The 27,322-nt window shown below is 42.0% G+C and overlaps 1 protein-coding gene across 1 annotated transcript in view; it reads right to left on the bottom strand.

The window, feature by feature from the left end:
* Positions 1–21,823, bottom strand: part of ZNF541 (zinc finger protein 541) — a 35,936-nt gene extending 14,113 nt beyond the window's left edge. The window contains exons 1-12 of the mRNA XM_065421042.1: positions 21,520–21,823; positions 20,015–20,258; positions 16,688–18,503; positions 13,925–13,983; positions 10,616–10,775; positions 9,814–9,981; positions 8,405–8,741; positions 7,281–7,344; positions 3,639–3,781; positions 3,023–3,126; positions 1,382–1,457; positions 727–815 (exon numbers count right to left, since the gene is read on the bottom strand). Coding sequence (XP_065277114.1) covers positions 727–815; positions 1,382–1,457; positions 3,023–3,126; positions 3,639–3,781; positions 7,281–7,344; positions 8,405–8,741; positions 9,814–9,981; positions 10,616–10,775; positions 13,925–13,983; positions 16,688–18,503; positions 20,015–20,258; positions 21,520–21,823 — 3,564 coding nt within the window. The remainder of the gene's footprint in view (positions 1–726; positions 816–1,381; positions 1,458–3,022; positions 3,127–3,638; positions 3,782–7,280; positions 7,345–8,404; positions 8,742–9,813; positions 9,982–10,615; positions 10,776–13,924; positions 13,984–16,687; positions 18,504–20,014; positions 20,259–21,519) is intronic.
* Between the last annotated feature and the right edge of the window lie 5,499 nt (positions 21,824–27,322).

Here is a 27,322-nt window from a genome sequence, read left to right as displayed (position 1 = left end):
TCATAGGCACATTTAACTTACGCAATTTTAACTATACACGCTCGGCAAAACAAAAAGAGAAAAATAACAATTTAAATACTATACCTGTAGTGCGGGCGATTCCGCCCGCCATTCCACTCAATGAGCGTTTGACTATACGCGATTTTCGCCTTACGCGCTGACTTCAGAACCTAACCCCTGCGTAAGATATACTCAAATCTAGGTGCAAAAGGACAAAATCTGGCACCTTTCCAGTTTATAAACGGGAGGGAACATCTGACCAAACTGACCCCAGAGCTGGGGAGAGCACACAGGTAAACTGATAGTTCAATAATGGCCGCTTGTGTGGGATATCTGTTGGAAGACTGCCAAAGTAGTCAATATATCAGACGAACTCGAATTGCAGCAAAGTTATTTCACTTTGAAAAAGGACTTCAGAGTTCACGATAAAGGCATCAGTGTGCTACGTTGTGTGTACACAAGGATTTTCAAACCAGATTAATTTGACTTAATCCAGTTTAAATTACCTGTGTAGACAAGTCCTTAGCCTAGTCTTTTTGAACCCCTCAGACAAACAAATTTAATCTATAACTCTTTTTTTTTCATTTGCTTCTGATTCTTTTTAGGAAACATCAAAAACACTTCAGAAACATTTTAGCTTTGAGAAAGAGACTACAAATAACTCCTTTAATTAATTCTCGAAGGAGCTTTAGCAATCTGAAAAAACCCTCTGCCTAGAGGTCTTACCTTCTTCTGTATCAGGTAAAAATCTTTCTTATGTAGGCAAAAAGCCTTTTTAAACAACTGCTTCTCAATAGGTGTCCAAACATCTGAACCTAATGGTAATAAGATGCAAATTATTAGATCACATAGCATGCTTAATGGACCATCACACTTACAAAATTAAAACACTTGATTATTCATGTATACATTTTTCTCTCTCAGGGAAACTTAATTCCAATCTACCAAAAACAGTAATCAGTACCTATGTTAGAAAAGTCTGAAAAACTCAAATTACTACTGGCACAGGAAATACCACATACTATAAAACATATGCACCATTGAAAAGAATACCACACAATAGCAAGCATCTGTCATTGCCATGTTTCAGCATACTTCTCCCATTGGGTGTCACTGCAGGGCAGTGCATGCTAGAGAGTCATGCTGTCACAAGGGAACCATGGAGCTGAACATAAAAAAACAGTGTAAACAATATTAAAATTGACACGGTGATCGCATTTTCTAGCACCACAGGGCAAGAATCTCTTGTTTATAGTTTTTAAAGTGCCTGTATTTTTTTAAGCAGAAAATTAAAGGCAAATCACAGTGTTATCCAATTATTGCATGTCTCTTAGCATCCCAGTTCACTGGTCCCGAACTACAGGTTTTGTTTTTAATTTACCTGCATAACGATAGTCAGCAAGCGGGTGGGATGGAGCTTTCTGAGGTCCTCTAAACAGCAGCATCTCTAGGGCCTCCTGCAACAATTTAATCCACAAAGTAATCAGAGCCCTCAAAAGAGAAGCAGGGAGGTAAATTCTGCTCTCAGCTATGCTGATGTAAATCCACTGATTTTAGTGATTCATGTCAGCATCCCTGAGAGAAGAATTTGCTCGTGTTGGCAATGCTAATGTAATATAATGCTCTCGAAGGGTCTGATCCAAATCCCACTGAAGTCCATGGGAGTCTTTCCACAGATTTCAATGGCTTTAGATCAGGCCTCAAGTGTTTTAAGGAAAAATACATCTTGTGCAAACAACTTGTGCAGAAAAGAAGCAGCGTCCTGCCACATTAGGGTGGTTATTTGTCCTGTGCTTCAATCTTTTTGTGCCACCTATGCCAGCGCATAGCAGTTACACTGCAACCATAAGACCACCCCCAGCCAGGGACACCCCAGGCTTATGAGCCTTCTCTGCCTGGCACTAAGACAAGACTACTCCCCCGCAGCAATCCCCGGCATAGAAAAAATATCTTGGGGCATCTGGGGCACACTGCAGGAAGGAGGATGTGGCCAGAGTGTTCCATAATAGCCACTGTACCTGGGCCACAAATTAGTGCAAGCCCCAAGGCTGCTCTAACCTGTGCGTTAGGTGAACCAGTAAGCCCCTGGGGGACGCACTGCCTCCCTTCTCAGTCCTTGCACTAGGCTCAGCACTGGCTCAGAGATGACTTGGCCCTAAGCCAGGAGACCTTGGAGAGGTTTGCCATTGACTTCAATGGCAGCAGGACCGGATCCTAAGTGTGTTGGTTACCACAAGAGGGGGGACATGATAACATGGCTCTTAACATATGTAAAAGGCTGTTATAAAGAAGACAGAGATCAAAGATTCTCCATGTCCACGGAGGGCAGGACAAGAAGTAATTGGCTTAGTTTACAGCTAAACAGATTTAGGTTAGATATTAGGAAAAACTTTAACTATAAGGATAGTTAAGCATCGGAACAGGTTACCAAGGGAGGTTGTTAAATTCCTGTCCTTGCAAGTTTTTAAGAACAGGTTAGATAAATACCTGCCAGGGATGGTCTAGGTATACTTAATCCTGCTTCAGCACAGGTAGATGGACTAGGTAGGTGACCTCTTGAGGTCTCTTCCAGCCCTACATTGCTATAAATTTATGTAATCATAAACAAACAAGAGAAAATATATTGCTGCAGATCAAACAAATAATCCAGCGCTCTTCATATGGCTTCCCTCACAGATGGCATTGAGGCACTGACCAAAAAAAAGGCTTTGACGATTTAACTTACACTGTCATACAAAGAGAGATTGTAAAGACTGGGACTGTTTACCTTGGAAAGGAGATGAATAAGAGGGGACATGATAAAAGTCTATAAAATAATAAATGGCATACAGTAATGGCATTCAGACAGTAACAATAGGATTTGGTAGGCTGCATTTAAGTTTAGAGACACTGGGTCAAATTCTACTCTTAGTTACAAGTGGTGTAAGCCTGGACAAAATGGAATTACTTCAAAATCACACCAGTTGTAACGAAGAACAGAACTTGTCCAGTTATTACCTATGACTAAATAACTAGCTCTTACCAGAATATTGCCTTGTGCTTCATGCAGACAATGCAGGGCTAGTTCTAGATTGGTCCCTCCCCCTGGCATCGCACTGGAGCAGGCCACATCTAATAGTCCTGTTACTGCAACCACAATCAGAAAGCAGAGACAAGTTCCGTGATGGAGGTAGGAAAAGTGCATGAGAAGATTACTTTAAGGAAAAAAGAACAATTGCGATACTCAAAGGGGCCGCCAGTAAAACACAGAAGGAATGGCGAAATGTCTTGTCTCTGTTTCAAACATGGCTGTCTCACTGATAAACCAGTGTACTTAAGCAAAACCTCTCCTCTTTCAAAGTCACTGTAGATGGATGGAGACTAATGGAGATGTTCGTGACTATTTGTGACGAGGAGATGCCACTGGGAGCATAACGGCTGTCTAATTTGTTTACTGCTTTAGCTCTCCCAAAACTAAGCAAACCACTTCCCTGTAATGCAACTGTGTTGAGAAGGAGGTCAAGAAAATTAACATTTTCCACAGCACAATGCAATTAATAAAGGAGAGGATTAAAAAAGAACACAAGGTTGCAATGACAGCAAAACAATTTCTAATCATAAAATCTTGGGATAGTCTTGGGATAACATTTTTAAGACACCTCTGTCCTGTGTATCCTGGTTGGTTGCGATGTCTCCCCAGGGTTTCCACACTAACGATGCTGCATGTTCATCATTTTCTAAAAATGCTCTGTCCTGGAGGTTTGGTATCTCTGCCTGAAACCGGTTTCCAATGTTAATGTGTCTAAAATAATAAAAAGTGGGGGATGAGGGAAAATGAATTGGGAACAAATATAACTCAATAAGTAAGCAGATACACACAAACACACATAGAGCAATACAGCATTTCAGAGGATAAAGATGAGCAAGATGCAGTGTAATAAATATGTCATTTATGCTGCGCACAAATGCCTCTGCAAACCATAGCTAGTGCACCTTATCCGTCCCCAAGTAAACAGCAAGAGACAATGGATATGTCTACAATACCGGCAGGAGTGAGCTTCCCAGCCCAGGTCGACAGACTTGGGCTAGCAGCGTTTGTGGTAGCAGTATAAAAATTGCTGTGTAGACTGTGCTTTAAATTTGCAGCTCAAGCTGGAGGGGGTTGGCTTCAGAGTCCCCTGTTCCAGCCCATTCCACAACTTCAAAGTGTTATCTACACACCTATTTTTAGAGCGCTAGCGTGAGCCCTGCTAGCCTGATGCTGTTGACCCGGACCAGGAAGCTGTCTATACCCAATAAAGGCCTGATGTACTGCTGCATTACTCCAGTTTCATGTCAATGTAACATCATCTAAAGCAATGGCATTACACCGGTATAAAATTGGAGTAACCCAGCAGTGCATCAGGCCCTGAGCAACTACAAAATTAAAAGTAGGTCACTAACCGTGAATTTCAGCTCTTCAGTGGCTTGTATGAAACGTAATTGATTACAACTAGGCTGGTACCCACATCACAAAAGCTACTATCAGAACAGGTGTCCTTGTTGGAAAACTCAGCATTGAGGCCAAGGAGTGAATGAGCCAAGGAGACTGAACACCTTATACCTACGGGGAGTACCTCTGCAGGCAAAGGTAAGTTGAAGCATATTGGCAGGACAGGGAAGGAAAGCCTGAACTGAGGTGCCAGCACTATCAGTTGTCTGGGAAAGCCACAACTTCAGTTCTCCTGCTGCCAGTCTTGAAATTCTGAGCTGGTATTTTATATATAAGAACAAAACAGTTCAGAGCTGTAGATCATTCCCAGTGAGAGACACAGCGATGGGCTTAATATCTTACCCTGGCCTGGATCAAAGAAGGCTTAGAACATATGTGTAGTCTCAACTGATGGCCCCACAATGAGCATTCAGTGTAACGTGTATGGTTCAAGTATTCTGTGTGCCTAAACTGCGTGTAAAACGCTTAGGACATCTAGATCTTTTTCACCAGTATTACTTTTATCCTCCTTAATTCTCAATCAGCTCTGCTGACTTGTGGTTTTCACAGTTTCCCCTTATGCACTGTTCTACGGTTTGCCTTTACGTACAGTTCTTGCTCTTGTAAATGGCATGAAACTCTTCAATGGGTTGTCTTATTGCAGGATAATCCTGTTATAGATTATCTTATTACTACGTATATTTAACCCACATGGTGCAATCTTGTTAACAATGCCCCCTTCTGGATATGTTATCCAGATCTTAGCTTTTCATTAGATGCCAAGCTACACAACACGGCTATATTCACTGCAAACAGAATTAGTCGTCTTTGATAAATCTTACTTCATAATTCCACAACTACTGTAGCACTGTCACTCTGTCTGTCCATGTTACGCATCCAATCACAATCAGAGAAGACTCTAGCCTTCCTTAGATAATCAGAGCCCAAACAAAAGGAATGTAATACCTATATAGTCCCTGTTCACCTTTTTTATTTAACAAGAACCACAATATCACTCACACTATTAAATTCACTCCATACTAGTAAAATATTTAAAATTGCTAGCCAAGTATTTTAAGTATCACCATCTGTCACCGCTGTTGACAAAAATACAGTTCACAGAATTACAGCTGTTAAGGATGGACATTTATGTGGGTAATAAGAATACTCAGAGTTATAATAGTAAGGATTTTTTAAAAAGACAAGGGTTTCAGAAGTGCTGTAAGCTCTCCTGCTTCAGGACATAAGCCAATCTCTAACTAATGGGGAATCAGGAAAAATCTTTCCCTGGTGTCAGGTTATGCCATAACTGCATGGTTCTTACACCTTCCTCTGAAGCATCTGGAATTGGCCATTGTCAAAGACATACTAATAGACATGTAAAGTGAGAGGCAGTGGGTGAAATTAACAATGGATAACAAGAAAGGTGGCTATGACAGATGACAGAGCAGGATATCTAAACAGCCTAAGAAAAAATTAAAAGACAGAGCAATCTTTATTTATTATGCTAGCCTCACGCATAATCCAGTCAACGTTTAATGGGGATAGCACTGGATATTTTGTTGCAACTTCATTTTGGCCAGCGTCTGACATTATCTGGCCAAAAATGCTATTAATCCGGCCAATGATGCAAGAACGTGAGAGAACCAGCCAAATGACGGATTTGTGTGCGGGTGAAGGAGGAGGGAGGTGGATAATGTTATTTTAAAAGGCCTTTAAAACATTGTAGTTGCAACAGCCAAGATTCTCAGTCTCCTAAAATTGTATTTTTCCCCACTATTAACATTTTCCAAGTTCCTTTCTTAATGGGGAGTGTAGAAAAAAAGGGATGCATCAGATAGAATGACTTGACCAAACATTAGGAATAACACTGTTTAAATCGATGCAGTAACACTCAGTATTTATACAGTTCCTTTGCTCCAAACATTGAGTGCTTTACAACCATTTAATTAAGGATCACAACACAAATGTGAAGCAGGTTTGTGTTACTATTCCTATTCGAGGATCAATAAACTGAAGCACAGAAAGAGGAAGTGACATTTAAGCATGGTAAGAACAGCATGGTATAGTGATTAAAGCACAAGAGCATACTTCCAAATGAGAATATTCTCTTTATTAGAATACTAATACTAACATAACTCATATGGCTGTTGTGAAGCTTTATTCATTCATGTTTGTAAAGCACTTTTAGATCCTCAGATGGAATGGTCTAGTGAAGTGCAAAGTAGGGCCCAATTCAGCACAGTACTTAAGAATGTGCGTAACACTAAGCACATGAGTAGTTCCACTGAAGTCAATGGGTCTGCTCATGTGCTTGAAGTTAGGCATGTGCTGAAGTGGTGCCTGAACTTGACAGCAACTTAGTGTCTGAGTCAAGAACTGAACCCAGCAAACTACTCCTAGATCCTTCTTTAACCCCTGAACAACACTCCATGCATTTAAAAGCACTGCTTTCCATTTCATATGTTCATGAATTCCATTCTCTCTTGCCCCTGGGATTGTGCTGCCCGCTGACAATTCAGAGTCGAAATAATAACTTTGGGGCTATGGAATTACAGAAAACCCACAGCCTCATATGCAAATATTTTGCCTATGACTAGCTTGTACGGTGGGATCTGTCTTGCATTCAAACTTTCTCACTCCTTGCCTCAGACCAATGGGCCAGCTAGTCCAGTTATCCCATCTTCTGCAGTAGCCAATGAAGGATACTGTAGAAGGAGGGAAATAGCTCTATTCTCATAATGATGTGTCCAGTCACTTGTTTAATGCTACAATACTGACTAATGGAGAAGTGTGACATTTTTTATTATTATTATTATGCTCCACTTACGGCTTTATGCTGATTTTGGTGTTATCTTTCACAAGAGAGAATCCAAAGTCTCCATCCATTCTGCCTAAAAAAATATAAATACATTGAAGATAAATGTACTCAGAGGACCCTTCCCCTTGGCTTACTTGCCATGCTCATCTAAAATGTCTTGGCAACTACTTTTGCAGCTATTTAATTCTTGGAATTCCCACTGACTTCAGTGGAACTATTCACATGACTATGTCTTCCAAGAACAGGCCCTCAATATGGAACATCCTCACACAATTTTTCAGTTTTTTTTTTTTTTTTTTTGATCACTCATCACAAGCTGTCATCCCACAGACATAACAGGTCTTTATTTTGAAATCATAAACAAAATCTAAATACCATACAATATTAAATATAATATCTGGAGCCAAATTGTGGCAGATATATTCCTCCTTTCAGAAACCAGCAGCCAATACAGGAAGGACAAGCTGGAAGATGTCTGCTCCTATTCTCCCTGGCTGTCTGTGACAGGAGTTGCAAACTCTTGGGCAGCGCTATGTACGCCCCTAACTCAGCAATGGCCCCTAAATATAACCCAACCACAGATGATACATGCTTTTACAAGGAATAATCAGACCTTGGAGGAGGGAGAGATGTGCACTGGGCTGCAGAGTTGGAAAATACAGGTGTACACTAAGGCATATTTTACACTGTTTCGGAGTGAAGGTGTGTGTACCACTGTTATAGGATTGGTAGAATTTGGCACCAGGAATGGAAACATATATAATGACTGAATTTTGATGCCTCTATACTAGTATTTGTACATTTTGGTGTAACTGTCAAATGCTTTTAATGCATAGACCAACACAACAGAAAAGTAGTGCAAGAAAGTTAGTTGAGCAGTTTTCATTCTTAACTTACATTGCTGGACATATAGGTCCAGATTTTCCATTGATCTTTACATTGTGTCACAGACACCAGTGCATAAGTGTGGGCCTTTCTAATTTAGTACCAATTACACCCATTTTGCATTGTAGTAAATGTCTGCACAAAGGTCAGGGCAACAGACAATCTGGGCCCATACAGCTAATGATAGCAAACTGGATTTCTTTCTATTATTATTATTAGCTGAATGTGAACACTGTGGTTTTTATTACCTAGAATGGTACTGTACAGCTTGTTGGGACCAGCATTAGTAGAGGAAGAACAAAGAGTGCTGAAATAAAGCCCTGATCCCTCCCGTATTGGGCTGAGCATAGGAGGCGGGGTATATGGAGAGTTTTGGAATAAGTCTCTCAGGAGGTGGTCAACCATGTAGACAGGTGATCGAAGATTACTCTCATGGCATCCTCCCATCATGGCTGGCTGCATCTCAGCACACAAGGAAGGTGGAGGTGGGATAAAGAGCGATTTGGGACGAGTCTGCCTCTTCCTCTTTTTTGGGGGCAAACTTTTCCTGAGGTCCTTCTCATCCTGGCTTTCCTTTTCATTAACCTGAGGAGACATTTCATTTGGAATTTTAATTGCCACAGGAACAAGGATAACAAGTGTGAGTCTCCGGCATTTAAGATGTGTGGCTTATGACCAACATGAGGCACTTAAAATCATTTAACAGAAGAGAAAGCTTGAGATTACATGGGACTCATGTCGTTTGCATGTTTGGGGGTTTTCTAGAATCTCACTTTTGTGATTCATCATTTATGGGACTAATAATTAACAGCAAACATCAAGATTTATGAGCAGAATTAAAGAAAGGACCCTCTTCTGCAGCCCTTACTCATGCAAGTAGTCCCATTTAAGTCAACGGGCACGTGAGCAAGGAATGTAAATTAGAGCCCTATGTAAGAGTCCTTGTAATCGTGTAGTGTTGAGAGAGTTATCATTGTGAATCCTTCCTAAAGAGTTCAGATATATTCTAATTTGCTTTAAACCAAATAATTATCCTACACAATAATCAAATTCACCAACTAGTGCTGGTAGCAAAGTAAGTCTGTGAAATGCTTTCCTAATAATTTTTCTAGGAAAGCCTATTTGCTAACTTCTTAGTTAAAATATTCACTTGCTACTGGTGACAAAGAATTACCAGAGAAGGCAATTACTAGCAAGATGCATAGAACAAATTACTTTTTTTCAAATCTAACAAATTAAATAAACTCAGTTCAACGTTGCCTTAACTGTGTAATTCCAAATATTTATTTTTTTCACAAAACCAAAAGCCGAAAACAAGGCTTACATCATAATTCAGACATTTCTCACAATTTTCAAATGTTATGCAACTCAAAGTGGTTTACTGGATTAACATATTTATATATTTCCAATTGATTAATTTCATAAGTCCAGATGAACCCCTTACGTTGAAGTGAAATCCACTGCTGTATAGAAAACCACCAGGGAAGTGCCACTTAAGTTCTATTTTAGGGGTTTAAGTAAGACCTAAGTGGTGCATAGGCTTTTTGCTAACCCTCTGAGCACGGATGGATTTCACATACTGGTGAACAATTGCTCACAGAAGTTGTCCCATTAAAGTCAATGTATACCATATAAAAGAACACAAATCACAACCCACTTTGTTCCTGGTCTGTTGGTTCATAGCTGTCACAGGTACAGAGACTGGGATCACAAGAGGTGCCACTGTTACTTCTTCTAAAGGTTTCTTAATTTCTGATGGCATGTTTCCATCTCCTATTGGCTTGAGTGACAATTTCTGAGGGTTTAAGTTTTCTGCATTGTACACCTTAACACAAAAAATTCTAATAAATAATAATAATAATAATAATAGGCATATCTCATAGCATCTTTCATCTGAGGATCTCAAAGTGCTTTGCAAACAACTAATTCTCACAATATCCTTCTGCGTTAGATCACTATTATTATCACTATTTTATATATGGAAAAAACTAAGACCCAATGATTTGAATGACTTTCTCCAAAGTAACATAAGTTAGTGACAGAGCCAGGAATAGAACCCAAAAGTAGCATTCCCTTATTCTAACCATTATGCTCCACTCCAAACTTAGCTCTCAAACCCTAAGACTGTGCTGCCACAGTAGACGCACTTTAAAAATTCTATCTTATAAAAAGAAAGTGACCATTTTCAGTGATATTCCGTGTCGATATAGTAGAAACAGCACTCTTCTGAAACATTACAATTGTTTAAGGATGCCTACTGAACAATAACCACTTGAAGGGTGTCTGATAGCTCCAGAATTCTAGATTCTATCCTATTATTCTTAATTTTCAATACAAAGGTTAAGTTGCTTCAAGACATTTTTATTCCCATAGGCCAGGAACAGGTTTTAAGAATCCTTGTGACTTTAATTCAAACTCCCATTAACTAACAAGCACTGAGGGATTCAATTTCCCTTTACCTGCTGTTCCATTTTCCCTGGTGGTGAATGCCATTGTTCACTTTGGAAACACATATGGCTGTTTAAACCTTTCTCAGTATAGAACAGCTGACCGCAGGTCTTGCACACGAAACCACTTGCATATCTGTTCCCATCTGCAGGAACACCACTGGTGTTATTACTAAGCGTGGAAAGCAAGGTAAAAGGATGGAAAATTAACATTATTAAGCTGAACTACTGTTTGCAATTTAGTCTCTACCAATATTAGGTGCATGCTTGCATTCCCTTCTTTAGATCTCATTTTATGTCTAGCTGGAAAAGAAGTCTCTACAGTTCATTTATCAGCAAACTATGTTAACCAGAGAAAAATCCCCACTGGGACATAAATCATCCATGTTAGAAAGATAGTTTTAAACAGGAGATGTAATGAAATGCCCTCTTGAGCATTTACATGAAATTGTACCTCTGTTACCAACTATGCAGAAATGCCTTTTCCAAAAACAGAAACACAAGGTGGGGGAGGTAATATCTTTTACTGGAGGTGACAGAGACAAGCTTTCGAGCTTACACAGAGCTCCACACCACTTCCTCTAAAAATGATGGCCTGCACTCAAAATCCTGCAGAGCATTTTCTTAAACCATGCATTAAACATACCATGTGGAATTTCTGTAATTTTGATGTTGCCATTGGAAAACATGTGTTACATGTGTGCTGTTTTTCCTTTTGTTTTTTTCCCCTAGTGCTGATGAATGGTGGCAGATTGACAGCTCTGAAGACTCGAGTCCTCTATCCACAATACTAACAAAGCAAAGGCAGTTCATGCTTTCCAACACCGACACACCTACCACCCTAACGTGGAGGGACCACCTTAGGGGTGAGAATGAGAGATGAGTTCAGACCCTATGGTCCATTCAGTCCTTGGCTCCTCTCCTGGGGCTAGAAATGGAGGATGGGGCGAGAGAGGAGACTACCTTGATGTATGGATGATTTTTTTTTTTTTATGTGGACACTTGCTCTCTATAAACTGTGACTTTCAGTCTTTACGGACCAGGAATGGATTCCTCAGATTAATTTCTTAATGATGGAAAAATTATTGGCATATCTATCATGGTTAGTGGCACTGTAGGAAAGGCAGCTGTTTGTGTAGTTTAAATGAAGAATCATATTAAATTAATCTATGCAATCTCTACAGAAGAATTAAATCAGTGGGCCATATTCTGCTCTCAAGCTACACCTGTGCAACTTCATTGAATTCAACTGAATTTCACTAGATTGGACTGTAAGGCTGTGACCCAGGAACCTCCTGGTGCCAACTGGCAGAGAACCCCCAGGCTGCATAGGGATGTATAGGAATCCCCTGGGTCTGATGGTATGTGATACCAAAGAGTGGTATGTGAAGTCTCTATCAACAACCACTGATTATTAGTCACTCTGTAATGTATGTATGAGTAATATTTAGGAAGTTAAGTATCTATACTGGAAATTATGTTCTTAAAGCCTTGAAGTTAAAAGCAGGTCACCAGGAGGTAACCAGCCTTGGATAGATTCTGTTTGGTCAGGGGACAGGAGATGCTTCTCTCTCTTTGTTTGGTCAAATGTGTATTGTGCACCGTGTGTCTCACAAGGTAAGCCTATGTGCATGTGGAGCCAGATGCTAATTAAAAGATTGCAAGGTCAACAAGAGAGGGAGGCCACAGGGAAGAACAATAAGCAGGAGGGTGTCCTGTTTATGAATAAAGATCAAAGGACTGTTTGGATGTATCTGGGATTGCAAAGAGACACAGGGGATTTATCCACTGAGGAAGCAAGAGGACAACATGACTTGTCTCATGAACAGAAGATTACAGCCAAGACTGGCTATAATACACTGGAAGGATTTTGAGTGAGCTTTTCCTGTATATGACATGATGTCTTGTTCGTTAAGTTTAGGCTCCACAAAGCATGTTATGATTTTATTTTATATGTAGCCATTCTGATCTCTGTTCTTTGTTAAATAAACTACTTCTAGTTTTTACTATAAACATATCTAAGTGCTGTGTGTTGATCAGAGTGGCGATCCTGAGCTGTAACTGGTACACCGGGGTGTCCTCTTCCTTGGGGAGTAGAGGATCTATGAATTCTGTGAGTGTTCAATGGAACAGGTGCTGGATACTCCAGGAGGATGCTCAGAGAGTTTGGGATTGAATTGTGCCTATCATTAACCTGTAAAGAGAGGATGGGGCCTGTGGAAGCCTGAAGGAGGTACTTGTGTCGCCTGAGGCTTGTGGTGTCAGGGAGCTGAGCCCTGGCAGGCACAGACAAGGCTTCCTAATGCTAAGGGCTGGTGGTAGCAAGGTTCCTCACAGCCCTGGGTACCACAGGAAGTGTCACAAAGGCTCAGACTTAAGCACGGGGCAGCACATAGCTGCATCACCCACGGAGGAACCCCAGGAATGAACTGTGACCCAAAGTCACAGTTCCTCCCCTCCTTCCCCAGGGAGAAGTAGGCTCTGACACCCCCTTTCGGGGAACAGCTAACTTCCTCATGTAATAACTGATCAGCTCCACTGGCTGGCATATGGGAAGACAGACCATGGCTTACTTGAGGAGGGAATATCAGGAGTGCAGTCCCTGCTCTCTACACCAGCACCCAAGCAGTGATGCAGGTAGGTTTCTAAGCAGCTGAACAGAGGGAGGGAGAAGGGTGTTTACTTCCCTATGCAACCACTGAGGACCAGGGCATAAACTTGCCCTAAATAAATTACTGGTTATAAAATTATCCATCTACTTTTAAAAATCCAGCTTTGGTATTTGACTCTCTGCCCCTACAATAAATTTCAAAGGCTGACTACTCATTGTGGATGAAACTCAGCACAAGACCTGTCCTCAACTTAAGACCCAGTGAAGCCCTTCTTGCCCAGAGGTGAATCTCTTTTAATTTTATTCTAAATTTGCCTTTCATTGTGAACCCTCATTCATTATGGTAATGTGTGAAAAGAAAAGGACTGGTCAGTTTTTATCATCTTAATAACCTTAAATACCGCACTCAAATATCCCTCTGTCATACTTAAGTTAAGTTGCTATATGGCTTTCATGCTTGTGGGTTAGAAAGTAGTTTTATGAAAGCCTTGTGGCTCTAATTCAAACACCTATTAATTAGCATAATCTCAGAGCTAGCCAAAAAAAAAAGGGATATGTAAAAATCCAACCCTAAGGGAACAGACAAATACATCATTCGGACTCTTACTGCTAACATACACACTTGAAGCCAAACCTAAAAGTACAAATAAAAATCTGTGTCGCATTATTTTATTTGAAGCTCTGTCAAGACTACAGTGTACCCTGCTTACCATCCAGCTGACAAGTTTTCTTCCCTCACTGCATTAGTAAGGCTGTAGATATTTCCACCCTGAGTTAAAAAAAAAATCAAAAACAGATGTTATACTGTCCATGATTGAAACTTACAATATAGTTATTCCATCCTGAAACAAGACATGGAACTTCTGAGTTGTTTCATTTGTAAAAATAACACTTTGCGGTTATATGGTTTAGAAACTTTCTTTACAGGATCCCAAAGCCCTTTACAAACATTAATGAATTTATCCTCATAACCCTTGTGTGCATATACAAATAACACACGAGTTCCAATCAACACCACTCTTATATCGTAAGTTGCATATTTCCCATTACAGGACCCTCTAAAAGAGAGAGCAATCATCAGCACAGAGAAAGTAACCTCCTGCAGAAGAATGCCAGAGAGGGAGGATCCTCTCCTCCTACGTTCCAATCTCTTAGACTCCTAATGCTTGGTGGCCACATGCAGGGATTTGGGGAGGGAAGCAAGATGCCCCATATAGACTTCAAGGAGTTAAGAGAGTTCCTATAGCTTCTGAGCCCCATGCAGGTTTCCTAGTGCTGGGATTCCTCTGGCCCAGCCAGCATCTCACCCCTCCCGCAGCAATGGCAGGCCCCAGAATACAGAGAGCCTTCTGCAAGGTTCCAGGGGGAAGGTGGGGAACAGTACCACAGAGGTGGTTCAGCACCTGCCTCCACAGTATGGAATAGGGGGGGATTCCTTGCACAAAGGGTCACCTCAGTGCATAGATGACAAGTGACCAAATGGCCTGCAGAAACAACAGCAGCTCATGCAGAACCTGGACAAAAGCATGCATATGAACTTTCCATCAGAGTAGTGCATGAGGGTGAGATGTTATCAGACTGCATAGGGCAGGAAGTGCAACTAATAATCAACACAACAAAAATGACTCTCCACAAAACCTTGGAGACTCAGAACTCCTATTTATCCACAGAACACGTACAGCATGGGCAGCACTATTGCAAGCAGCTTCCCTACTCCATTCCATCAATGTGCCTCATCTCTGACCTGAAAGGACTATCTTTAAGGCTGAGAAGTTCATTATGTATAACTATTTAGCCCCTGATTTCTCTGCTGATGCAAGCAGTTAGGCACTAATTACTCCCAACTGAGAAAGTGATTTGTGCTATATGGACATCTGTCCATTATTGTAATGTCTCATTTCATACAGCTCCCTGAACAATCTGATGCTAGCAATGTTTTATTACTGACCAGAGCCCAAGTTGAACCAAGAACCTAGGTGAAAGGCTTTACTAAGCATCCCGCGAGACTTCATCTTGTTAAATCATTTTTACACCTCTGACACTGGATTAATTAGTTAATGTTTTTAATGCACTCTGAAATATGTAAAGGGCCATGTAAATGCTAAAGATTATTTTTGGTGAGTCTAAAGCTGTCAACACTAACAAAAAAACACTTAAAAGAACACAGGGAAACAATTAAGTCCAATAGCTAAGGCTCAATACCTAAAGTTAGGAACCCTAGGTTCTACTCCAGACTGGAAATTAACTTAATACAGTATATAACATCTCTGTGCCCCAGTTTTCCAAACTATAAAACAGAGGTAATGTTAACCCCCTTCATGAACCGGTATAAAGTATTTTCAGATCTCAGGTTAAAAGCACAGCTAACTGCCCCATACTTTTATTCCTAATAAAAGAAAAAACGTAATTGATGTGCTGTTGAAAAGAATGTTGGTCCCACTTTACCACACCTTTCAAGATGAAGTTTAATACAGCAACACTGGCAAATAAAGCATAAGAAATAAGGATCCTGTCAGACTACCAAGTGTGAAGGATGTCAGACTAAGCTTTACTGTTTTTGATTTATGAAAAGCAAAGAAATATTTCAGTGCAACCCAAGGGAGCATTGAAAGATATCTTCACTGATTAGTGACTAAGCCTAATACATAATTCACTAGAAGAACTGAATGAATTATGAGCATTTCTCCCACATGTTAAAATAATGTAGTAATATGATCCTGACAAAGACATCAAGATCAACAGTAACTGTGAAACTATTTATTTATCCTGTGGAATACTAAATATTTTCAATGCTGGGGATTTTTTTTTTTTTAGTCTGAAACAAAGTTTTATTCTTCAACTACATTAACACTTGCTTTCGGATGAGCTGATTAAAATCCCATCACAATCCAGAATCAGATTCCAACTCGATTCCTCTTGGCAACAAGTTATTAGCATAGTCTACTAGCACAGCCCTGTTAAAATGTGTGAGTAGTTCCACTACAAACTGCAGCCTTCTGTACAAATTTGGTACACGAGGTCTTCGTTTTAAAATAATTTCCCCTATATATTTACATTACACCCTAATTTTCATAAAGACTAGCTTACATGGTGATTTTGTTTTGTTTTGAACCACAAGGGTTATAATAGTGGTTTCACTTCTCAGCTAAAAAATGACGCCTTGTGTCACTGCTCCAATAATGTGTCAGGACTTCTCAAAGGTTGGTAAATATCATTATCCTCGTTTTAAAGATGGAGAATCTGAGACACAGAGGGCCAAATTTACAAAGTTATTTAGATACTTAAAGATGCAAAAGCACCCATATGAGTTACACACATAGCTCCCAGTGACTTTCAATAGGAAAAGCCAGGATTTCTGACTCCTAATTCCCTGCTCTAAGCATTAAAATGCCATCTCTGTTTTCTATTTATTTATTTAAAAATGAAAAGGTTTTATTTTATTCGTTAAAAAATAAAAGAAGATTTGAACATACCTGAATCCTATTAAAAATGGTTAGTTTGTGTTTCTTTTCAGTCACATGACTGGGTGAAGTACCAGGTAACGAAAAGGAAGCCATGGCCACTTGACTTGGAGAAGCTGTGCAAGATAGGTCAAACTTTAGCTTCTCTTTTCGGACACTGGGCAAGCGGCGAGGTCTACCACTGCTGGAATGTAGTTTGCCACCTGTTCCTTTGCAATATCCTTCATTCTTCTCTTTGTCACTATATAGAGAAGCGTTATTTTCCCGCTGACGTGATTTCCCATAAGTAGAGTTTCCCAGGGCTTTATCACAAACTGCAGTCTGGGGTTGGGTTGGGTTATCAATATCTTTGAATCCCACACAGCCTTTCAAGGGTATAGTCTGCTTGGTAGAGTAAACAGAGTCTGAATTTATGAGAGGGTCAGACAGGGACTGAGAAGACTGCAAAGCAACTGCTGCTTGCTGCCTTTCTATTTGGCCTTGTTCCTCACTAACAGATGACACATCCTTCTGATACTGGGTCAAAGTCTTTTGCATATACATGGGAGACCCTTCATGTTCTGTGTGCTCTAGAAGAGAGTGAATCACGTCAGCCTGCTGCTGCTGTTGCAATACATTTTGGAGTGGTTTTTCTACAGTCTGTTTCACCTCAGAAGTTGCTTTCTGTGATGGAGCCACCACCTGGGTGTGGGACAAAATGTGTTGAGATTTGGTGAACATTTGGAGCAGGTGCTGCTGCACTTGCATATGCTCCTGGTTCACTGAGGATTCCATGAAAAGCTGCCTGAAGTGTGGGTTAGCGTCATTCTGTAACACACTATGCTTCTGAATGTTCTGCCAGTGACAGGAATCAATGTCACATTCTTGTCTTTTTGTTGGCCTAAAGGTTTCCTCAAAACTGCTGAGCTTTGTTTCACCTGAGATTTCCCCTTGGGTCTTCAAAAGTGCGAATGAGACAGCATCTGGACACTCATACATCTGTGCAAACGAGTCGAACGCGTGAGAAGGTCCAGGAAACCCACCTGAAATATTCTGAGCTGCACCAGATGGATTGTGATTAATATAAACACTATTCCCTTTGCTTTTAGTACAAACTGGCATGTTTCTGATCCACTGAAAATTACTGCTTGACTGATGGGAGGAGTTTGCAGAAATCTTCTGACCTCTGAATAATGGAAAACAAGGTAAAGTGCTGTTTGGCCAATACTCCAAACCTGTAGTCTCTAAAGGAAACTGTGATTCTGAAAGCAGGGATGTATCAGTCAAACTGGTAACTGTGTTTTCTCCTGGTGTGATCACAGATAAATTACCAGGATTTATTATGGCATACACACTGGAAGAGGTGGCATTCTTTTGGCAAGGATAATGCTCCTTCACCATCTTGTCACCTGTAGCTTCAAATAGTGCAGTCATGGTAGATGGGATGCAAGAAACCTGATCAGCTGCAGAGGAGCAAGACTGCAGTGAACCTTTCAAGTCCCTTGCAGACGATGCTGGAGTTGATGGAAGCTTCTGATTTACAATGCTGCTAACAATACATTTCAGTAGGTCTCTGTTGGGCAGGACAGGATTTGGAGATTTGGATTCAGAGTGAACAGCCAGCCTCTCCATTCTCAAACTACCTCGTCCTCTTTGGACAAATGCATCATGAGAAGGTGATGAGACCTTACAGGCATCGTCATCACAGGTGCCCTCCTTCAAGATAGACAAGCCGTGTTGCATTTCATAATGTCGAAGCAACGACCGATGGTCACAGTAACTCTTATTGCAACCCTGTTCTATACATATAAATGGTTTTGTTTTCTGGTGTGTTAGCATGTGTCCACTCCTGAGGTAAAAAGACAAAAGACAGAAGAGAAGACTCGTATTAAAATGACTAGCAGAAATTAAATCATTTCTTTTCTGAGCTATTTCAGTTCTCACTTCTACGGTTTTATTAAATCCTGAAGGTCAAATTCTGCACTGACGTATCCAGTGCAACTCCTACAGAACTCAAAGGAGTTTGACTGCTTTGTTTTACACTCTGTCAAACCCCTTTGAGTTAAAGCAGGAGGGGTCCACACAGCTGCAGACTGACTGCTTTTTTTTTTCACTCTAGGAAGAAGGATTACATCACTCCCACCCTTCATCACCTGCAGTGGTTGCCTATCGCTGAATCCAATTCAAAACTGACCTCCTAGTTCTCAAAACTCTCAAGAAAGATGTTTTTTAACTGCCAGCACTGAGAAATTCATCCTGTCCCCTGTGAGTCAAACTAGGTTCTTTTGCATTCTCACAAGTTACAGAAGTACAGCAGACAAAATAATGTCCTTAAATAACACCATTGAAACCCCATTCTCTTCCGATTATGCCCTGAATTACACCTGTGCAAACCCACCAAAGGATAAGAGGGTTGCACAGGTTTCATTGAAGGCATAACCTAAAGACAATGAAGACAGATCAAAATGAGGATCTAATTTGGCCAGCAGAGCTTTCATTAAATGCATGAAATGGAAAAAATCCTGGTTGTCTGTCAATCTCACTGAGCTTGGGGGGGGAGCTTGCAATCAGAAAAATCATCTTGTAAGCAAAGCAAATTTGATACAGAAACCAGTGGGAAACAATGAATATGGAACACCACAATGCCCTTTCTATGGAGACACTTTTAGGGCAGAACAACACTTTCAAAGGACACATACTAATCCAAAATATGTATGTATAGTAATATGGACTGAAACCTCCAGCCTGTTCCCTGGGACTGGCATTTGCACCAGTCCGATGTCCAGCACTGCTACATCAAGAAACCAGAATAGACCACTGAAGGTCCAATACTTCAAGAACCACTGGAGATCAGAACAAATGCTATATATACCATTTGAAACATGGAATCCCAGTTATTAATGGTGTGAAAAATTAATCTTTAACTGCAGTTCACAACATATTGGCTGCTAAAACCAGACAAGAATTGGCTGTCCAGTACAAGTACTTCCAACACCAGTAAGCTTTTCCCTGGACCACTGATCAGAAAGAAAAATGAAAGGTTCTTAGTTGTTATTCGCAATACAAGCTTACCAAGTCTTCTGTAGCTGAACTATGTCTTATATGACCATGTGAGGCCCTTTCTGCACCAATATACTCCGGAAATTCTAGAACTAACTTGCTTCTGCTACTGATATAGTTTTGCAATGTAATTTGCTGGCCCGACAAATGCCCACACCAAAGTACCAAGTAGTGTAACTGTGCATCTAAACCAAACTGAAACAGGAAAATGAAGTACTACTGAAGTGGATTCTATCTACATTGTTTTAAACATAAACTGAAGATAGTTTTATGCCTTTATATTAGTAAATGCCTACATACAGGTGGTCCTGCCGTTTAAAAGCCTTGCTGCAGATTTTACAGATGTATTTCCGTTCCTGGCTGTGAGTCAGGTTATGTTTGCTAAGAGAGCTGGCACTGCTGAACACCTTCCCACAGAGACTGCAATCCAGGACAGGGTTTTGAGGAGAGCTGTGCTGATGCTTCCCTTTCCTGGCACTACCATAACTGGACTTGCCTTCTTGTTCAACTTCTTTAGGTGCTGCTGGGACAGGAAGTCCCAATTCTAAATAAAGGGTGAAAGTAATACTCATTAGGTAACAAACAGTGTCTTTTAAATTACCCCAATAATGTAAGGGTTCATAGATTTCTCTTTTTAATTCCCCTACATTTTTTGGTCAGAGCCTAGTTACAGGGTAGGGTAACTAGTGCAAGCATGATGCACCACGGTTTTGTGTCTTATAACGTAGCCTGTGATCTGCAACACCACTGATATTCCGGGCCTCTGTCCTCACACAGCTCTGACAATGCACCTCAGTTCTGGCTTGCTATTTCAGTCCTGAATCTCTTGAGCAGTGTCAACTGAGCTGAATTCTGCCATAATGCTTTCCCTCTTTTGGACAAAAATGGACAAAGGAGACTCCTCCGAATTATTTTGCACTTGTGACCTAATCAATATTTAAACCAAGGTCACCAGAGATGACTGACTAGTTAATAAATCCATTGAGCCACTAAGCTTACATTGTCTTCATAAATCTAAGATTCATTACCTATGAACCAGAATGAGAAAGGAGAGAGGTAGATATACTACAAATTTTATCAGTTGGCCTAATCAATTAAATAAAAGATGCACCAAATTTTATCAAAAAAATTCTATCATTCTCTTATTTGAGCGCTCCCAGTTGTGTCTTTTTGTTTTTTCTGTCTTCATAGTTCCTTGAACTTTTGCATGATCACTGATCTGCATTAGTAGTGATGGTACCCTGTTCTTTCAAGAACAGTATTTTACTAAGGACATTCTCCTTATAACTTCTAATTGCAAATTTTGGAGAAAGCCCATTCTGCTAAATCCATTTCCCAGAGAATCTGAAATGCAAGAATTAAACAGAATGTCTCTTCTATGCTTCAGGGGAAGCTAGTAATGTAGATGTTAGCAGCATATTTAACAAATCTGTTATTTTAATGTTTTTAAATTTTCCATTTGCAGATTGAGATCAAGTTGCAAAGACTTTGAACAGAGAGTGTATTCCTAGCCACGGTACAATTTTAAGGAAACAGAGTCGTAGGGGAAATATTCCTATCCTATTTAATATTACAATAATTATTAGTAACTATTTTCTATAGAGCTATAAATGCGCATGACAATTTACAAGACAAATAAAGACGACTGGCAAAATTTTCAAAAACACCTAAGTGACTTAGAAGCCTAAGTCTCTGCCCCAAAGAGATTATCACTAGGTCTACTGTAGCTTCTAAATTAACTACTGAAAAATTCTGGCTACACTGAACTGTAAAATTATAACCAAAGGAGATTCCAATGTACTCACCACACAAAGAAGGCTGTGAGCCAAAGTCAGACTCATCAAGGAGTTTAACAAAATCACAGTCCTTCACAGAATACAAAGACAGTGCATCTAAATTGTCCTCCAAAGTGTCATTAGCCATATCTGCAGCTGAAAGGCTAGGATCCATATCTAGGCTGCTTAGGCCAGTATAAATTATGTCTCTTGTATCTGGACACAGCTTAAGGTTGAGAGTGTCACTACAGTTCAGCCCTTGACTCTCTGAAAATCCAGGAATATGCATCTCTGATTGGATGAAGTTTTCATCACTGAGGTGGTACTGGTCCATGTTTACCCACCTTTAATGTTTGGTCAGGGAATATGCTTTGGTTTCTGATAAACTAGGGCAAGACTCAGAGCTTGAAAACTGCATTAGTGTATAGCAAGATTCCTAAACAAAAGGTAACAGGAAAAAGTTAGATAACAGAGATGAACAGATAATACATTTTAAAATGAAAGCAATACCAGTATTGACACATTAGCCCATATATAAACCAATCCTTATTAGACAGGACTCAAGATAAATACTTCTGGTTTATATTTTACATGAAAATATGTGTTCAAATTAAAAGTGCTTTCAAACAACTGGAACTTTGTATGTGTGGTTAAATCCATTTTGCTGTTTAAGCTACATTGATCATCATGAACAGATTGGGCAGAATTCATATTTTTAAAATATAATTTTGAGGGATAATATTGATGTTTATTTTTAAGCATTTTTAAAATTTTTATCAATTTTAATTTTCACAGTTGCACAAAATTATGGGTTTTAAGCATTGTTTTCTATTTTTATCTATTTAATTTTTCATAGTTGCAGGAAAATATGGAGGGTTAAGACAATAACTATTTAATGACAGTGTATGTTGTGATTCAAAAAGTTACAGTTTTACACCTGTTAAAACACAAACTGTCAATATCACATATCAAAACATATAAAATAAATATCCTTAAATCAAACTCTAATATGCTCTCAAGCAGCAATTTTATTACTTTTTCTATGCATAAATTTCAATGATTATCAATGGCAATATTTTTCATAGGTTTGTATATGTATGGTGAAATCGACATTTGCCAATAAAAATCTAATCCTTCCAAGCCTAGTCATGAACAACTCAATTAATTTAAGCCTGGTTTGCCTTAAACTTGATTGATGAGAAATTTGATCTTGATATTATTATTTTAGGAAATGCAACCTGCAGAGAAGATATTCAAACCAAGTATGCACACTGCATATGAAAAAAATTCATACACAATTGCACACAGCTAAACGCCAATCAGTGTATGTACCGGAACTAGTCCATAATTAAAATATGCCTGAATTATCTGTGAAACCTGAAGTTCCTTACAACCATCCAGTGCTGCTGCAAACATGAAAAATGTTCCCATTTATTCACTACATCATTCCAAAAAAATCACTGAATCTCATGTATTTCAATGGGGTCAAAAGATGTCCCACAAAAACGTCCCTGTTTATAAGTTTGTAACTTATGGTGCTATATGCCTAGAAAAAAGTAGGTTCAGGTTACAGGACCTGCAGAGAGGTGAATTTCATCCAGTCTGCACCATCTCTCTCTCGAACAGGACATATACATCTCAGAAGCACCACAAAAAGAATACTTTAGTGTTGTATATCTGAGAATAAAGAATTTCCTCATACTCCTACCAAGGGCAATAATATTTTCAAGGAACAGGTTCAAATTTTACAGGAGACGGAATAGTAAAAATGACACTTGAATGTTCTGTTATAAATTCTTTTTAGCTGTATGTACAGCATTGTATATGTTGGGTATCCTTCCTTTGTTCCCCACTCTCATGTCTTGAATAACAGGAAAATATTTAAATCATGTCCCACACCCAATTTTTAAGAACTATTTTCCTTTTAAAGTCAAATGCATTAAATTTCTTTTTCTTAAAAATAAGTTCTTCACCCTCTAAATAGACGCTTCAAGTGCTTTTCTTTCTTTGTTTTAAGAGACAAAGAAGGCTGGAAAACTGATTTTAATTTTTTTGTAATAATTTAATAAAGCTGCTAAAATTACATCTAACACTTCCATAGTGGGTCTGCTGCTCAAGCAAAGCTCTCATTTAAATCATTGGGAAATTTTGCCAAAGTAAGGATGGCAAGAACAGGGCCAAAGAGTTAAGAAACAAATAAAGACAATTCTTAATTTTGTTGAACCAGGGGCACTCAAATTTGCAGAACTGGGGGTAAAATGAACTTCTATTTCTATTTGTAGAGTGCTCCTCATCATAGCATTTAATGCCCAGTCCTGCAAACTTTGTGCTTCACTTTATGCATATTGGTCCCATTGATTTCAATGAGACTACTCACATGCATAAAGTTAAGCATATGCATAAGCCTTTACAAGATCAGGGGCTAAATTTGCCAGGAGCAAAAGCACTATAGCTAATTTACAGATAAAGGGCCCAGACATGAACACATTTATATCAGCAAAGCTACTCATGTGAATTTGGGCTCAATCACATCAGTTTTTTAAACTACCAATAAACACACATAGCTCTAATAATCTGCTGACACTTGAATCTATTTTGTTAGATTAAAAGCCTGTTGCTTGCATTAACCAGCAATCAAAACCTGAAGCTGATTGATTTTGTCTTCACGCTGCTACAGATAGAAGGCAGCTGTGGACTGCATTTTAGAACTCTTCGGTCCACAGGTCGCATTTTTAGGATTGTGAGCTCCTGGGTCAAAAGAATTGAGAGAATTTCAGTTATACATAGTATTTTTTAAATTCATCCTTTTAAAAAAAATTGGGGTGGTAAGGAAAAAAATCCAGAACGTCATTTATAATGGGTGGGGGGGAGAATAAATACTTTTTAACATGTTGTCTCTGAGGGCTGAAGACTAATAAATACATTATAATTGCAGAGCTGTTTGGAATTTTTGTTGTGGGGGTCTGAATTGCATAGTAAGGAGGCAGAGCATATTATAACCAGGGGGTTGTAACTAGGCAATCGAAGCAGCATGATAATGGGAGAACAGGGTATTAGGGACAGAGAAATATGACAGAGAAGCTGAGGTAACTATGTTTATGCTGTCAAGAAGGAAGATCCTGAGTTATCCTAGGGCATGTCCTCCTCATTCTCATATGAAGAATAAGAGGGATGGTGGCAGCTGCCTTAGTCTGAACTGAGGTGAGGGAAGCTAAGTATTAACTAGCCATTGAACTGAACTAGTTGAATAAACTCAACTGAAGAAAATATTCTCTCTGCACCTGAAAAGGCTACTGCAGTTAAAAGCTGGTTTAGCATGTCAGCAAATTCTGGTTCTAGGTGCTTAGTCAGTAATTTCCACCAGTTCAGTGGTTTGACTTTAAACTTCAACAGCAAATATGTACTGCTTGAATTTTTTAAAATTTAGTTTAAATTATTTTAATAGATTATAGTATATTTATGCCTTAATCCAGGCTGACAATTTCAAATTTAATTTTCAATAGGTTTATTTTAAAAAGAAAAATGCATTTAATTTAAATAAAAAAATCTGATTTAAATTTCAAAAGAATCAAAACATTTTAAATCAATTTTTATCCACTCTGACCCCTGGGCCTATGCCAATAGAGGGTAGAACTCTGGCACTGTTGGGGATGAAGGGGGGGTGATCCACCCCCTGGCAGGGATGAGGGGCTGCTTTCTGCCTCTGGGCCAAGGTGGAGGGGGGAGAATGCTCTTGCCCCTGGTGGGAATGGGGAAGACTGCTGTCCATGGTAGCAGAGGGGGGAAGTTCCTGCTTGGGTAGGGATGGAGGGGCTGCTCTTGCCCTGGTGGAGACTGGTAGTACTCCTGGGGAGACTGCTCCTGGCTCTGGGGGTAGGACTCTGGAGATTCCTTCCCCTGGTGGGGACATGGCTGCTGCTCAAATTGGGAAGGGGGGGGCTCCTAGCTCTGATGGGGATGCTGCTCCTGCCCCTCGTGGGCTGGGTACCCACCCATGATAGAGGGGTATCCCTGCACCTGGAGGGGATGGGTGGGGAGCTCCCTGCCCATGATAGGGGGAGGAAGGGCAGGACATCCCTGCACCTAGGAAGAATGGGCAGGGCATCCCTGGACCCTAGCCGTGATGGGCCTAGCCTGTGGTGGGGATGAGGGGGCATGGTGGTCCCTGCCCCCTGGATGGGAGGGTCACTGCCTCTGGTGGGGGTGGCCAGGGGGCTCCCTGTCTGTAATGGGAGTGGGGTGTCCTTGCCCCTGGAGGGATGGGCATGGGGTCCTTGCCCATGATGGGGAAGGGGGGTCCCTGCTCCTGGGGGTGAGGGGACAATGCGTTCCCTCCCCTGGAGTGGATGAGTAGGGTTGGGTGGGGGGGTCCCTGCCCCTGGGGGGATGGGCAGGGGTCACTGTCAGAGAGGGGGGTCCCGGCGGGTTGGGCGGGGGGGTCGCTGCCCCTGGGGGGGTGGGCGGGGGTCACTGTCAGAGAGGGGGGGTCCCTGCTCCCGGCGGGTTCGGCGGGGGGGTCGCTGCCCCTGGGGGGATGGGCGGGGGTCGCTGTCAGTGATGGGGGGTCGCTGCCCCTGCGGGGATGGGCGGGGGTCGCTGTCAGAGAGGGGGGGTCCCTGCTCCCGGCGGGTGGGGGGTCGCTGCCCCTGGGGGGATGGGCGGGGGTCGCTCTCAGTGATGGGGGGTCGCTGCCCCTGCGGGGATGGGCGGGGGTCGCTGTCAGAGAGGGGGGGTCCCTGCTCCCGGCGGGTGGGGGGTCGCTGCCCCTGGGGGGATGGGTGGGGGTCACTGTCAGTGATGGGGGGTCGCTGCCCCTGGGGGGATGGGTGGGGGTCTCTGTCAGAGAGGGGGGGTCTCTGCTCCCGGCGGGTTCGGCGGGGGGGTCCCTGCCCCTGGGGGGATGGGCGGGGGTCGCTGTCAGTGATGGGGGGTCCCTGCTCCCGGCGGGGGGGTCCCTGCTCCCGGCGGGTTGGGCGGGGGGGTCGCTGGCCCTGGGGGGATGGGCGGGGGTCGCTGTCAGTGATGGGGGTCCCTGCTCCCGGCGGGGGGGTCCCTGCTCCCGGCGGGTTGGGCGGGGGGGTCGCTGGCCCTGGGGGGATGGGCGGGGGTCGCTGTCAGTGATGGGGGGTCCCTGCTCCCGGCGGGGGGGTCCCTGCTCCCGGCGGGTTGGGCGGGGGGGTCGCTGGCCCTGGGGGGATGGGCGGGGGTCGCTGTCAGTGATGGGGGGGTCCCTGCTCCCGGCGGGGGGGTCCCTGCTCCCGGCGGGTTGGGCGGGGGGGTCCCTGCCCCCGGGGGGATGGGCGGGGGTCGCAGTCCCTGGGTCCAGCCGTGTCTCCAAATCAGGGGCCGCCGGCTGAGGGGGGAGCGGGCACCCCCCCACAGGAGGCAGCAACTTTACCCGTCGCCTCGCGCCCCTTCCCGCGCGCCCTGCCTCCGTCCCGGCACGCGGCGCCTCGCCCCCCGCAGCCCCGCGCCGAGAGGGGAGGGGGTGTGAGGGGGAGCGGCTCCGCCTCGGTCACGTGGTGCTGGGACCGCCTGGGCGGGAAAAGGGGCCTAAGGGCGGCGCCATTTTGTGAGAGGGAGAAAGGAGGGGAGGTGTGAGGGGACCAGGAGGGGGTCTATGGGGATTGGGAGGGGGGGTTGAGAGGAGTGCAGGGATAGGGAAGTGTATATGAGAAAAGGGAGGGGAGGGGAAGGGCTTGAGGGGAGGGAGGATAGGAAGGGGTACATGGGGGAGGGGTTGGGGAAAGGGCATATGGGAAAAGGGTGGGGAGAGGAGTTGTGATGGGATAGGGAAGGGAGAGAAGTCAGGAGGGGAGGTGTGAGGGGCTAG

This window comes from Emys orbicularis, chromosome 21 (genome assembly GCF_028017835.1).
Source record: "Emys orbicularis isolate rEmyOrb1 chromosome 21, rEmyOrb1.hap1, whole genome shotgun sequence".
In the NCBI taxonomy this organism is placed as follows: domain Eukaryota; kingdom Metazoa; phylum Chordata; order Testudines; family Emydidae; genus Emys; species Emys orbicularis.
This window is presented reverse-complemented; position numbering and strand designations above follow the sequence as displayed.